The 14364-nt window shown below is 45.9% G+C and overlaps 1 protein-coding gene across 1 annotated transcript in view; it reads left to right on the forward strand.

The window, feature by feature from the left end:
• The first annotated feature begins 5369 nt into the window (after window positions 1-5369).
• The window catches only part of PTK7 (protein tyrosine kinase 7 (inactive)), a 102387-nt gene continuing 93392 nt past the window's right edge, over window positions 5370-14364 (forward strand). The window contains exon 1 of the mRNA XM_028724866.2: window positions 5370-5587. Within this exon, the coding sequence (XP_028580699.2) occupies window positions 5542-5587 (46 nt within the window). The 5' untranslated portion in view covers window positions 5370-5541. The remainder of the gene's footprint in view (window positions 5588-14364) is intronic.

Raw genomic sequence — 14364 nt, forward strand, 5'->3', positions numbered from 1 at the left:
TCTGTTAGTTATGTTCTGTGGCCAGTATATAATAGCCACTTACCAATATAAATTCCCACTCAGCTGCGCATCTGTAAATGCATTTTTTCTTTTTTCAGTAGTGAAGGGTGTGCATTGCCTTATAATTTGGAAGCCATAACCTTGACATTGGAAGCGTAACCTTTTAAGTTAATTGGGTTGAGGAGAAGAAGAAGAAAAAAGAGTGAATGGCTATCCATGGCTATCACCTTAGCAGAGCTAACTTCAATACTGTGCAGCAGTGGTAATACTCAGGAGTAATTTGTGAAGTATCATGTTGTTGCCTTTGTGTGGAAGAAGCAGATTTTGTAGGTTGGTGTTTGATTGCTTCTTCTTAACATTGACAACGATCGCACCTTTTAAATAATTGTTTTAGAAGTTTGAAAACATGAAGATTAAGCCACTTTTTTGCAGTGGTAAGTCAGTTTTTTTAACATAATTTCATTTCCTCCAGAGGCTGCTCTTGTCTAACAGTAGGCTTTTGTTGAAATGATGATGAATCAAAGATCTAACAGTAACACAAAGACGTGCACAAATAGTAAAAAGCAAGGTATTTTAAACACATTAGAAACGACAGCTACCAAAGACATTGTGAGACACATACTGAATTGTTATAAGCCTAGGAACACATGATGCAGCAAAGGCAGAGGCATTAAATGTATTTGTCATCTTGATATATGAAGATAAAACTTTACAGGAGATCAGTAGTCCAGGCACCTGACAGAAGCAATAAGGCAATCTGGTTTTAAGAATTGAACAAGAATTGTATGGATTAATTCCACATTTTAAAACCAATGGGCCTGGATGGTGTAGCCATAGGGCTTGTTTTATTTAAAGCAAACACAAAACATCAAAGTTCTGTGTCAAGAAAAGGTGAATTCTGTAATCTGTTTGTTATGCAGATAAAGCAAATGTGCATCTATTTTGCATAATTTGCTGGTTCTGGGAAGTTTCAAGGTAATGAAAATTCTCTTGAGAGCTAAGCTGAATCCCCCCTCTGACTTGTGAGGCACTGCATTGCACCTTCCCGTGTCGTATTTTTGCAGCCAAGACTAGAAACTTGTTCAACCCAATACGAAGCAAAAACTAAGCTTCTTGGGATGCTGAATTTTGTATTGAGTGCCAACTTCTATATTTTGCGTAGATTTGTAGAATATAAAGAGTCCTGCCTGCATCCTAGGGGCCTGAGACTTTGAGGTCTTTGGCAGTCGTTACTGTGAAATCCTGCAGGCTGGGAGAAACCCCAGAAGAATGGAAATGCTGCACCTATCCTAGAAAAATTAGGCCAAAAAGATGTAGGGCCTTGCTTTGGTCTCGTGTTGGTTTGTAGCTGAGGCTACAGGTGAGGCCACAGACTACGCAGTTATATTCCATACAACTCAGTGGAATAAACCAATACTTTAGTAGCCTAGAAAATGAAATGAATGGCAGCACCACTTCTCCCCAAATGGCTATCTGGCAAGTGGCAGTGCAGGATCAAAACATTTAAAATAAAGTTATCCTGCAGTGCTGGTGGAAGCCTGACTTAAAAGTCTGCAGTAGTCCAAATATATCACTGATTATATTGAATTAATATATGAACTTCCATCTCTCCAACTCCAGGCCACAAACATTTCTCCTCCTTTTGTCTGCTGTCTTACCTAGTTGGTAGTACCCCCTGCTGAATTCAATGGGGCTTCATAGAATCCCACTGTAATGCATTATGCTCAAGTTGGTTCACTTTCCCTTACAATCCATATTAAGAAAGCTAGGAGAGCAGGTGGTGGAGATATTCATAGCCATTAAAATACTTCTCTCCTCCTAACCACCTTAGTACATTAATACATATCCAAGAGAAATCCATTATTCCCCTACCCTCGTTCAATTGAATTTCCCCGCTTGGTTTGGGCACCCCTTCCATTAAATTAATATTTCTGACATTAAAAAGCGCCCCTTTGTTCTGTGGAAATACTGATACACATAATGATTTCTGTGTTCCCCCTACTGCCAAGGGAACCTCACAACCTTCTGTCTTCTTATGAAAATGCTCTCTGATGTGCAGCTAGAAAAACGCCCAAGAAAAACAAACAAACCCAGCAACCCTGCTATCTCAGTCCACAAAGTAGTCATCTTTTAAGGTTTATTGGTTTGTATTAGGGATACCTTTTAAAGCCAGCATTCTTTATGACGTGAAGGGGCTTAACAGGAATTTCCTGGGTTGGCAACGTATTAGTGTGAGATTCTAAATTGCTGTGTTCTGGTCCTGGAAGGACAAAGGAGTCAGGAATTCAAGTTGTGAGGTATTTACCCTAATTCCACCTTAGGAATGGCCCCCCCCTTCAGTATGAGATAACATCACAACCGAAGGAAGAGGCACCTACTGTCTGTTTCTGCCTGAAAAACAGCATCATGTAAGAATATGAAGGCTAGACACAGACTTGCAAAGTGAATTATTTGCCAAAGCCACCACCTTTGCAAACAAGCTTCTTTGTGTTCTTTGTCTAGGGCAGGGTGGCTAACCCCGGACTCTGCAGGTGGCTGTTGGAGTCCAATATGGCTAGTGGTGACAGGAGTTGTAGCCATATTCAACTATCTAAAGTGCTGCCACATGCAAATTGGGCAAGCTTGTCTTCTCCAGCTCCAGGCTCAATGACTATATGGTCTAATTGCGTGTTATGCCACGCCCCCTCCCAGCAGCCAGCTTATATTATGCTATGTGCCATGGCAGCCATTTTGTGACTGGCGCCCGCAAGCCTCATAGTTCAAAATGTGCCCACTGGTCCAAAGAATCCGATGACGCCTAAGGAGTGCAGAACTCACCTGTGCTAAAACAAGTCTGGCTGCTTTTGTACTATTTTACAAGCAACCCAATTGTGATGTGTGTGTGTATGTGTGTTCAAAACTATCATTTAAGATATTTTATATATTTCCCTTCAGCTTGGGTAAGAAAGGGTAAACATAACTACCTGCTAGTTTATTTGGGAGTAAAATTAATCATGCACACACAAACACATTCTACATAGAGGCTTATAATTCAATCAAAGTATTAGCTCACACATTTTCTCCTTAATATTCAGAAGTGAATAGCAATGATAGCTACCAGGTGGGAGTGTTCAAATGAACAGCTTTATCCTGGTATTATGGGTAGCCTTCAGTGAGGATAGCATTCCTTAAACTCCAAAGTATTTTCATATGTACTTTATAAGAGAAAGAGAAGAAATGCCACAGTTTGCAAATTCTTGGGAGTAAATGGCTCTTTATCCTGCAATTGAACAGCATGCAAAACTCCCTGAGGTAACAAAGGCCATTTACCACACAGTAAGCATCTTGTGAGAACATGAACAAAGGTTATAATCTTTACAGCCTCATCCCTAGTTGCTAGCCTGGAAAGGAAATAGGGTTGTCACCCGCCCTGCTGTTCCCAGCTTGAGACAATAAAGAAATGGAATAGGACTCAGCCCTTTGATCTTCTCTGCCAGTGATCAGAGAGAGGAAAACTTCTCAGAGCCTGGAGACTAGTTTCTTTAATGGTTTTAGCAGACCCCTGTAAAGTATCCTCAGGCCAGGAGACTGCAATGTCATGTTCCTCGCAGGCTAAAATCCACCCATACAGGTGTGATATGAATGCAACAATAATTTAAGTGTGAGGGTAGGATGTAGAAGCCATTTATAGATACTCACAGGTAATAAGCAGGGGGGAAATATATACATAGACCAAAAATATATATACTGTGAAACCTGAGATTTTCAAGAGCATATGCAAAAACTTTCCAAGTGGTTGAGAAGTTCTCCAGCAGCAGATAACCAACTTAACCAATTTTGAACTTCCCAGTTTTACTTACTTAGGAACCCTTGATTGCCTAAAATAAAAAGCCCATTGACCAGAGAGACTATTGTCATGGTTTGAGTCAAGACATCTGGTAAGCAACTTGTCAGGAAGACTGAGAGGAACCAACTTATTTATTACTTCCCCAAGGGCTTGTGGTTTCCTCCTCCAAAGAAGCTACTTTCATTCATCCCTGCTTACAGACTGTAGCCAGACTCTGCGCTTTTCAAGGTCTTAACCAGACTGCTTCAAATATACAGTACACTGGAGGTTCCTTGGTCTGTTTCCTTGGGAGAATTATTCCTTGGAAGAATTGTGTTGCTCATCTCTTGGGGGTGAAAAGTTGGGATGAGTATAAGAACCTTAAAACATAAGATGAGCCTGCTGCCTTGGGCCATTGGCACATCTATTTCAGCATCCTGTTCTCACACAAGATGCCTTTGGGAAGCCCAAAACCAAGACCTGAGCAGAACAGCAGCCCTATCACCACTTGTGATTCCCACCAACTGCTATGCAGAGCCAAACTGAGCCAAGCAGAGGCAGAATCTAGCCACTGAGAATCAGCCACACTGAGATTCCTGCATTGCAGGGGGTTGGACTAGATGACCCTTAGGGTCCCTTCCAACGCTACAATTCTGTGATTCTGGGGATTCACCGAACCCTCTAGCGCAATTTGGGTAGGGTGCTGGCTGTTCATGGGGGGGGGGGGAGTTCTGTTGTGGAAGCAGAAATCTTTGCATTGATTAAACACTTTAGTTGGAATCTGCCCAAGCAAAGCCTTATGAGGAACGTTTGAAGGAGCTGGGTATCTTTAGCGGGAAAAGAGGAGACAGAATTGGCGCCCCGGAAGCTTTTATATGTGAAGGGCGGTCTACAAATTTAATAATAATACAGTGGTACCTCGGGTTAAGTACTTCATTCGTTCCGGAGGTCCGTTCTTAACCTGAAACTGTTCTTAACCTGAAGCACCACTTTAGCTAATGGGGCCTCCTGCTGCCGCCAGAGCACGATTTCTGTTCTTATCCTGAAGCAAAGTTCTTAACCTGAAGCACTATTTCTGGGTTAGCAGAGTCTGTAACCTGAAGCGTATGTAACCTGAAGCCTATGTAACCCGAGGTACCACTGTAGTTTGAAGATCAGCCACAGGAAAGATTTGGGACCCATCGTCAAACCCTGTATTTATCACGTTGGTGTCCAAAAACCAGTTCTGTGTTGACCAAGGCACCAAGTCACCCACGAACACCTCCTCTTTGTGGCTTCCAGGTATCTGGAATGGGGAAAGACAAACACGGGGCAGGGAGCTGCTTCTCAAAGTCGGCGCGAGAGAACCTGAGACACCTTCGGAGCGCCGAGAGGTGAGCGCGCGCCTCGGGCCTCCCTGCCCGAGAAAAGCGCCTCCAAGCCCGGCAGGGGTCGCTGGGCAGCCGGGCAGGTAACGTTGGGAGGGGAGCGCGGTGGGGTGGGAGGGTCGGTGGGTTCCGGCCTGCCTTGCAGGGAGCGGCATTGCTCCTCCCGGGGCCGGAAGCTCCTCCTTGTCCCGGGTGTGCGAGGGGCGGAGCGGGGCTGGGTTGGGCGGCTGGGCCGGCCTGGGCGAAGAGAGTCCCGCCGCAGCCTGAGCTGCTCTTTTCCTGCGAGCGGCATGGAGTGAGAGCGAGCGAGCGAGGGCCGGAGGTGGCCAGCGGGGCGCAGCAGAAGGGGGACGCCGAGGCGAGCGCGAGATGGCTGGGGAGATGGCGCGGGGGCTCCGGCTCCTCCTGCTTCTCGGTGAGTGGGTGGGGTAGGGTGTGGGGAGAGAGAGAGGGAGGGAGCCCTTCTCCGCCCGCCTCGGAGGCCGGGAGGATGCATCGCCCGGCTACCCCGCGCGGGGCTCCTTCCTTCCTTCCCATTTTGCGCTTTTACGCATTGCCTTGGACACTGGTGTGCGTGTGTGTTTGTGTGGAGAGGCGAGCCGCGCGTCTTCCCCGAAGAACGCGTGCCAGAAAGTGCGCGCCGTGCCGCTCGCGGGTGTGTGTGGAAGGGAGGGCGAGCGGGCGCCTGCCTTTCCGCGCGGGGCTTCTTTGTGTCCGCCCGTGAGGCGTCGGAAGGGGAGCTGCGAAGCGGCCGCGCGCTTTCTCTCTCTCGCTCTTCAGCCATTCAAAGCCCCTCTTGGTCCCCCCAAAGCGCTTCCCATCCCTCGGCCCGTCTCCTTGGTTTTGCACCCGCCGCAACAGGGCGCGTTTCCCCCTCCTTCCCTCCCTCATTAGACGCGAGCCCAGCAATTGCTCGGTGCCATTCAGACTGAACAGCGGGATCTTGCCCGAGCAGGGAGCCAGGCAACGTCTCTCCTCCTCCTCCTCCCTCCTCCTGGCTGCCTCTAACGTGCTGGTTTGAAAACTGCTCCAAGGAGCGGGGAGAGAGGGGTTGGGAGAGCTTTGGCTGGCTGGAGTAACGAGTGGAACACACGCCAATACTTTTTATTTCCTCCCCAATGGTTCTTCTTTTTGGGAAGCAGGCGCTAGTTGGCGTCTTCAGAGGAGCTTAAAATTACATTCCTGTCCCGTCTGCGACCTAAGTTGTTTGGCTTCTTCATGAGCGCAAGGAAGGGCATTTGTAGGAAGATAGTTGGTTTAGTTTCTTCACAGATTGGTCACAACGAGGGGGAATTGCAGGAGGTTGCGCCCTTTGTTGGACTGCTTTAAACCTCGGTAAGACGTCCGCAGGATCCCGGAGCTTTGCAGAACTCTGGTTTGCAGCCGCCTCCATTAATGAGAGTTTGAAACTACTGGGGCCATTCTGATAAGCTTCAGCCTGATCGCCAGGACAAAAGCTGTAGGGCTCAAACTTCAGAATGAATCTGTTGGATTTGGGTGGCACTGCAGATTTGGGGAATGCATCCTGAATTTATCGACTGTCTGCTTCTCAGACTAATGGAGACAACACAGAAGTTTTCATGTTACTATGCTTGCAAGAACAAATGCCCTTGAATATTAAAAGTTCCAGTAACTGCTTTGCAGACCTAGCTGTTGAACCTCGTTACAGCAGAGAATTGATTACTTTAATTCAGTCGTCAACAAACTCTTCAGGACAATTTTTATTAGAGAAGCACTTGCCTCTCCCACATACTTGGCTGATAAATTCAATGACTGCTTCCTAGTGTTGACATCAGGTCATGAACCTGATTATGGGTGAAGTCTCTCTATGTTAGGGATTGAACCCGTATATAACTTGCACAAGCAGAAAGGTATGTTGAATCAATATTTGGCATGTTGTGCAACTGCAGAGGCAACGTCCCGTTGCAGTTCTTTGATATTACAAGTCAGAGAAAGTTCTTGCAGCAATTTAGATCTTGGAGAGGATAATCTAATGGAGCCCTACCTTTCTGCTTCACGTGATGATGAATTAGTTGGTATAGTGCGTGCAAAATAAGACAAGATAACCTATTACTGTTTTTATCAGTCACATTTTCCTTCCAAAGAACGATAGAAATGCTTTCTCATATGTTGTGCTGCCACACAAGGGAGAGTTGCATGAAGTTGGTACATTTGAGGTGGTAAAAAATGTAGAATTTTCACAGTGCAAAGTATTTTCCAGCTTTTTTATCAGTATTGTTCAATTAATGCTTTTCATAGATGGTTCCCAGAGTACTCTTATGATGCAAAATACCATGCTGGCTGTTGTGTTAGAAGTTCCATATCTTGTGCATGTGCAATATTCAAGTTTCAGGATATTGTACCTAAAATGGTGGAAAATCTCATTCTGAATTTAAAATTAATCTCAATATATCTATATATACAAAGTGGCACCTACTTATGTCAGCCTTCTGGCACAATGGAAATATGCTTGCACAACGGGACTTCCAGTTTCTACCCTTCCCCCTCTGTGCATCCCCAAAAACCGCTCTACTGCAAGGTCATCTGTAGGCTATTTTGGAATTGAGGAAGAATTGCCCTCTTTCTTAGATCATTATTTATTATTTATTGAATTTATATACCACCTTATACCCAGAGGTTTCAGGGCGGTTCACAAAATAAAAACACGAAATACACAATCAAAATAAAAACAACAATCCAATGTCCGCCCCCCCAAACCCCCACATTTTAAAAGGGCACAGGATGTCAATCAAATCTGGTTAAAAAGGAAAAATTTTGCCTTGCGCCCAAAGGTGTATAATGAAGGTACCAGGCGAATTTCCCTGGGGAAAGCATTCCACAGACGGGGAGCCACTGCAAAGAAGGCCCGTTCTCGTGGTGCCACCCTCCGGACCTCCGGAGATGATCTCAGGGTCCATGTATGTTCATATGGAAAGAGGCGGTCCTTGATGTATTACGGTCATGAGCTGTTTAAGGATTTATAGGTCAAAACCAGCACTTTGAATTGGACCTGGAAACTAATTGGTAACCAGTGCAGCTGGACCAGGATCGGTGTAATATGCTCAGACCGCCTTGCTCCAGTGAGCAACCTGGCTGCTGAATTCTGCACTAGCTGAAGTTTCTGAACTGTCTTCAGAGGCAGCCCTACGTATAACACATTGCAGTAATCTAACCTTGAGGTTAACAGAGCATAGGCAACAGTAGTTAGGCTATTCCTGTCCAGATAGGGGCATAGCTGGGCCACCAGCCAAAGCTGATGGAAGCCACTCTGGGCCACTGAGGCCACCTGAGCTTCACGCGACAGCAAAGGATCCAGGAGTACCCCCAAGCTACGAACCTGCTCCTTCAGAGGAAGTGTAACCCCATCAAGAGCAGGCAATCTCCCACCCATCTGGTCTAGGGAACCACCCACTAACAGTGCCTCAGTCGTATCTGGATTGAGCTTCAATTTGTTGGCTCTCGTCCAGTCTGTTAACCGAGGCAAGACACTGGTCCAGCACTTCGACTGCCTCACCTGTAGATGTAAAGGAGAAATAGAGCTGAGTGTCATCAGCATACTCTTGACAACATACTCCAAACCTCCCGATAGTCCCACCCAGTTGTTTCATATAAATGTTAAACAACGTAGGGGGTAGGATTCAGCCCTGCGGAACCCCACATTGAAGATTTTCTGGAGCACTGAAGTTGCACTTGGAATATTGGGTGGGAAGAACCTGTAGGCAGAAATGTTGAGAACTTTGATTTCCTATTCATAGTCTCATTCATCACACTTTTTGGGATTCTTATATTTCTGATGGCAGAGGGCTCTTGAATTCCTAAGGGTTGCATCCAGCAGAGGTATCCCGATAGCACAATGACTTCCCTCTCCTCTCTCTGCATCCCCAGTCTTATTATTATCATTTGCCTCTCTGGAGCAAATGGGGGAAAGGAAGTCCTATTGTGGCAGGCAGAAGTTGGTTACAACCCAAATATCAACAATTCCCAATCATTAAGAGTTTTGAACCCCCATGTTGTAGGGGGTTGGGCTAGATGACCCTTGTGGTCCCTTCCAACTCTTACGATTCTATGAGGGATTCTATGAGGGATAACCAGCTTGTATCATGGATTCCAGGAGGACCCGAGATCATCCAACTTAGGCTGCAGGCTATGCACACCTACCTGGAGTAAACTTTCTTGAAAACAAATGTGACCTTCTTCTGAGTTCAGTCACATGAATGTCTGAATATTCGTCTGAATCCAGCCCAAGGGCCTGATAGGCTAGAAAAGTGTCCATCTATTTTCTCCATATATAGCAGAGGAGAGCATCTAGTTCAGGGTTTCCCAAACATGGGTCTCCAGCTGTTGTTGGACTACAGTTCCCATCATCCCTGACCGCTGGTCCTGCTAACTAGGGATGATGGGAGTTGTAGTCCAAAAACAACTGGAGACCTAAGTATGGGAAACCCTAATCTAGTTGAATGCAAGTACAATACATCTGAAACGGATCACAAAAGCCCAGTTATTTCTTGTAAAATACAGGACGCCTGCAGCACTCCCTAACTTCCCTGACGGGTGTGCTCCATCTTTCTAAACCTTTAAACGGGAAAATGTTAACAGCCGCCGACTGCGTCTGGGTTGCCGCTTTAGGACTTGATATTTACATTATTTCCAGTAGATGCCGAAAATGCACCGTGCGGCTGAACGCATTACATTTCTGAAGTGCTTAAATATTAAGCCGTTCCTCAAAATAGATGCCAAGGGCAAGTAGGCACAAGTACAAGAATAACCCATGAAAGGAGGGTGGAAATGCATGAAAATGAAGCTGGTGTGATTAGTTGAAATTACAGGGCAGCAATGTGGGTTTGCTGGATGGAATGGAAGAACCCTTTGAAGTAAGGTAGCTGTTAAGTTGTAAAAGCAGCCCTTATGCTACCCTTAACACCGGAGGTAACATCTGCAGGGGGATGCAGAGCTGAGGCCTGGCTTGTGTGCCTAGTCAGTAGCAGAATACCGCATTCCTTGCCTAGCATTGCTTTGTTCACCTAGGTATGAAGTCTGGAAAAATTCCCATGTTTCATTTGAACTTTGTTATGTAGTAATTAACAAACCTTGGGCTACAATACATAACTTTGTGGATTTTTCACCTCTTTTAGGTCCCAGTCCCCCCCCCCCCATGCTTTCTGTGTTACTGTAAAGAACAGAAAAGGTGTCCAAGCACAGCCTTCACTGCTGATTCATGCGTTAATGCCAGACCAAACATTTTAGCTTCCACTTCCAGTGCTTTTCACAGAAATGGGATCTGCGGTCCAGAAAAATGCAAGCTCATACCCAGGCAATATCCTCACCTTTTCAGCAAGTGAATTGTTTTAAAATCTGCTGTGTACAGTGTGCTAGATGCCACGTACATGATGCTTACAATCCGTAGGTAGCAAATATGGCCCATGAAAAGGAGTCCATACAAGAATAATGTACAAGATGTTAAAAATTTGTCTCCTTCATGAAGTTCAAAGAGCTAGTACAGCTCTCGGGTATCGATTGCCCCTGAGCATGGCTGAGTGTGGATCTTATTACAAGCAAATAAAGCTATTGTTTGCCCACCTGTGAGGCATTCAGCAAGTGTGAGTTTTGAATGCTCTGCCCTCTCAAAGAAGCAACTATATTAGGAGTAGCCCTGCAGATGTCTCTGATAAAGGTCATACTTTGAGCTGAATGAGAGATCTAATCCTCCCCCTTTTCACACTATCTTGACGACAAACCCTTCCTTGCAGTTCTTTGTGTGGCTTGCTGATGGAGGAGGAGGTGTGGGATGTCTCAAAGTGTCCTCAGATCCTGCTCTGCTTCTTAAAACAAAAACAAAACCCCAAAGTATTTAAAGTGAAACATGCAAGGGAGTTATGTCCAGGGACCCAACAGCCATTGTGGTGCCCTTCAGACGTTTTGGACTACAAATCCCATCAGCTCCAGCCAGCATGGCCATTGAAGCTAGGAACAACCAATAGCCCATCTTAGTGTAGCATCCTGTTCTCACAGTGGCCAACCCTGTGAGAAACCTCCAAGCACAGGCATGGCCAAACTTAGCCCTCCAGCTGTTTTGGGACTACAACTCCCACCATCCCTAGCTAATAGGACCAGTGGTCAGGGATGATGGGAATTGTAGTCCCAAAACAGCTGGAGGGCCAAGTTTGGCCATGCCTGCCCAAGCAGGGCCTGAGCACAAGAGCACTCTTCCCTCCTGTGGTTTCCTGAAACTGGTATTCAGAAGCATAAACTGCCTTCAGGCATGGAAGCAGGGCATTCATCATCCTTCATAGGTTAGTCAGATATAATGGGAGTTGTGGTCCACGATATTTGGAGGGGTCCATGTTTACTACCCCTAGAGTTACATGTGAATGGATGTACAGTGGTACCTCGGGTTACATACACTTCAGGTTACATACACTTCAGGTTACAGACTCCGCTAACCCAGAAATATTACCTCGGGTTAAGAACTTTGCTTCAGGATGAGAACAGAAATTGTGCTCCAACGGTGCGGCGGCAGCAGGAGGCCCCATTAGCTAAAGTGGTGCTTCAGGTTAAGAACAGTTTCAGGTTAAGAATGGACTTCCGGAATGAATTAAGTTCTTAACCTGGGGTACCGCTGTATTGGTTTAGACTGCATTGGCAGCGGGGCATCAGCGAAACAATTTTGATTCAAAGCAGATGATAACCCGTTTCTCCAGGTCTCATCCAAGTAGTTCTCATTCCGTTTAGCTTGCTTTCTTGGGTACAGAAGGACATGAAGCCTGGGAGCAGGGAATCAAAGCTATTAGGAAGTGCTCCTCCCCGATGTTAGATTCTGCATAGTTCCTTACTTTAAAGCCACTCTCGTTCTGTAAATTGCAAAGGGTGGGGAGGAGGAATACTTCTCCAGAAAATGCATGCATGGTTTTTTATGCGCCAATATTGTTGAATGGACATTACCACCCTTGTTATTTTTTATCTGCAAAAGTGTAAAAAGCAAATTTTGGGTCCCATTGCTGTTTTGTTCCTGTTTTACTGCTATCTCTGTTTCTGCTACAATCCAGGCACCCCCTTCACTTTTGCCTCCACTCCCACTTCGCTCCACATTCTGCCTGCTCGAGTGATCAAAGTACCATTGGCCTTGAAAGTTAGCACCCCAGTTAAATAAATGGAGGCAAAAGCAGAAAGGTCGATTTTAATAAACCAGATGTTCTTAAAAAACAAAAACCCTTTCAGCTACTTACTTTTGGGCCTGTGGTTGTGCAGAGAACTCTCCTAATGGTCTCCTGGTTTTCCTTTTTTCCCTTTGCACTGGAAAACAAGAGTCCGTATATACGCCTACCAACTCAGATGGCTTTAGGAGAAGATAAGGCAGATACGTTTTTGGTGGCTACTAGTCACATTTAATATGTTTTGCCTCCATTGTCAGATGCTGTATACCTCTAAATGCCAATGGGTGGGAATCACAAGTGGGGAGGGAGTGTGCTGTTGTCCTCAGGTTCTGCTAGTTATCTGGCTGGCTATTATAAGAATGGGAATGTGGACTAGATAGGCTACTGGCCTGACCCAGCAAGCTCTTATTTTTTTTATATGCCCTCAGGTTGCATAATCAGTGCACCATCTTTAGTCATTAAAAGTATATAAAGCCATGTTTTTAGTGGCTGAGCCACAAACAAAAATTCCCCTTGCATGGAATGCTAATCAAAATCTAAGCTTTGAATATTTTGGGAAAGCACAACCGGACGGCTTGAGCCACTTGCTTGTCTGGGACAGGAAAGAAGAAGCGGAACTTAATCTCTCCATCTAAAAGGCTGACTGGTGCTGCTATGGGTATGAGAACTGGGGTGTGTGCATACACAGCCTTGGCTGCTAGGGGATGTGTATACATGGAGTCTATTCGGGAAATGTGTGGCACTTGGTTGCTAACAATGTATTTTCATTGGGCATTTTTGTCAGCTGGTTTTTCAGCGTCCATTAAAGCCAATGACCATGGGGTGTGATTTTGCAGGATTTGCTATGCCTGAAGGGGAAGTGTTGGCATTCCTGTGCAAGCTTGACAGTGCAAGACAGTATATGATAGATGCATACCCTGCAAGGATTCTGCTGGCCCAAGCTACTACCCCTTGGATTTGACTCTTCTCAAAGATTGGGGGCTCCTGTTAGCAGAATGGCTGCTGCAATATACACAGTGGGCTCTAAACCAATCACTTTTTGCCATTTCGGGGAATGCTTTCCAGACACCACAAAGTGTGGGCTACTCAGCAGAATTCTCTATAGAATGCCTTTCTAATTTCACAGCTGTTGCCCCTAGTGGCACGACGAGTCCATGCGTCTGGCTGTTAATTAGAAGGTTGGCGGTTCAAGCCCACCCAGGGACGGCTGTGGGCAGGATTCCTGCATTGTACTAGATCAGGGACGTCCAACTCCCAAGAGACTGCAAATAAAAAACTGGCAGTGATCTACCCCTTTTTTTGAGGGGTTCGGGTCAAAGTTGTTGAGCTTTTATTTAGAGAGGAAAGGTCCAGGGTTTTTTTTTTTGGGGGGGGGGGGTTCTAAAAATGGGAAGGAAAGGAGGAAAGTCGCTTACCAAAAGATCACTAAGGAGCGTCTCCACCCCCATTGTTCTGCCCGGACGCTGAGGTCCAGCACCGAGGGCCTTTTGGCGGTTCCCTCATTGCGAGAAGCAAAGCTACAGGGAAGCAGGCAGAGGGCCTTCTCGGTAGTGGCGCCTGCCCTGTGGAACGCCCTCCCATCAGATGTCGAAGCGATAAACAACTACCTGACATTCAGAAGACATCTTAAGGCAGCCCTGTTCAGGGAAGTTTTTAATGTGTGACATTTTAGTGTATTTTTGGTCTCTGTGGAAGCCACCCAGAGTGGCTGGGGAAACCCAGCCAGATGGGTGGGGTACAAATAATAAATTATTATTATTAAGAAGAAGAAAACAGACTCACAGTGAAAACTGCATCTTCCGTTCTAGCGATCATGCACGAATGGAGGACGGGGCAAGGAAAAGGAGCCTGCGATCGACGGATCAACCTGTTGGACATCCCTGCACTAGATGAGCCTTGGGATCCCTTCCCACTTTACGGTTTTAGGGTTCTAGGATCAACAAGCTGCCGACTGGACTGGGATCTTAAAAAGAAAAGAGAACAGTTTTGCCAGACTGCTGCTGCTCCCCCCCCCCCTTCCAGGTTTTGCCTCCTTGCAGTC

The sequence above is a fragment of the Podarcis muralis genome, chromosome 3 (assembly GCF_964188315.1).
Source record: "Podarcis muralis chromosome 3, rPodMur119.hap1.1, whole genome shotgun sequence".
Lineage (NCBI taxonomy): Eukaryota > Metazoa > Chordata > Lepidosauria > Squamata > Lacertidae > Podarcis > Podarcis muralis.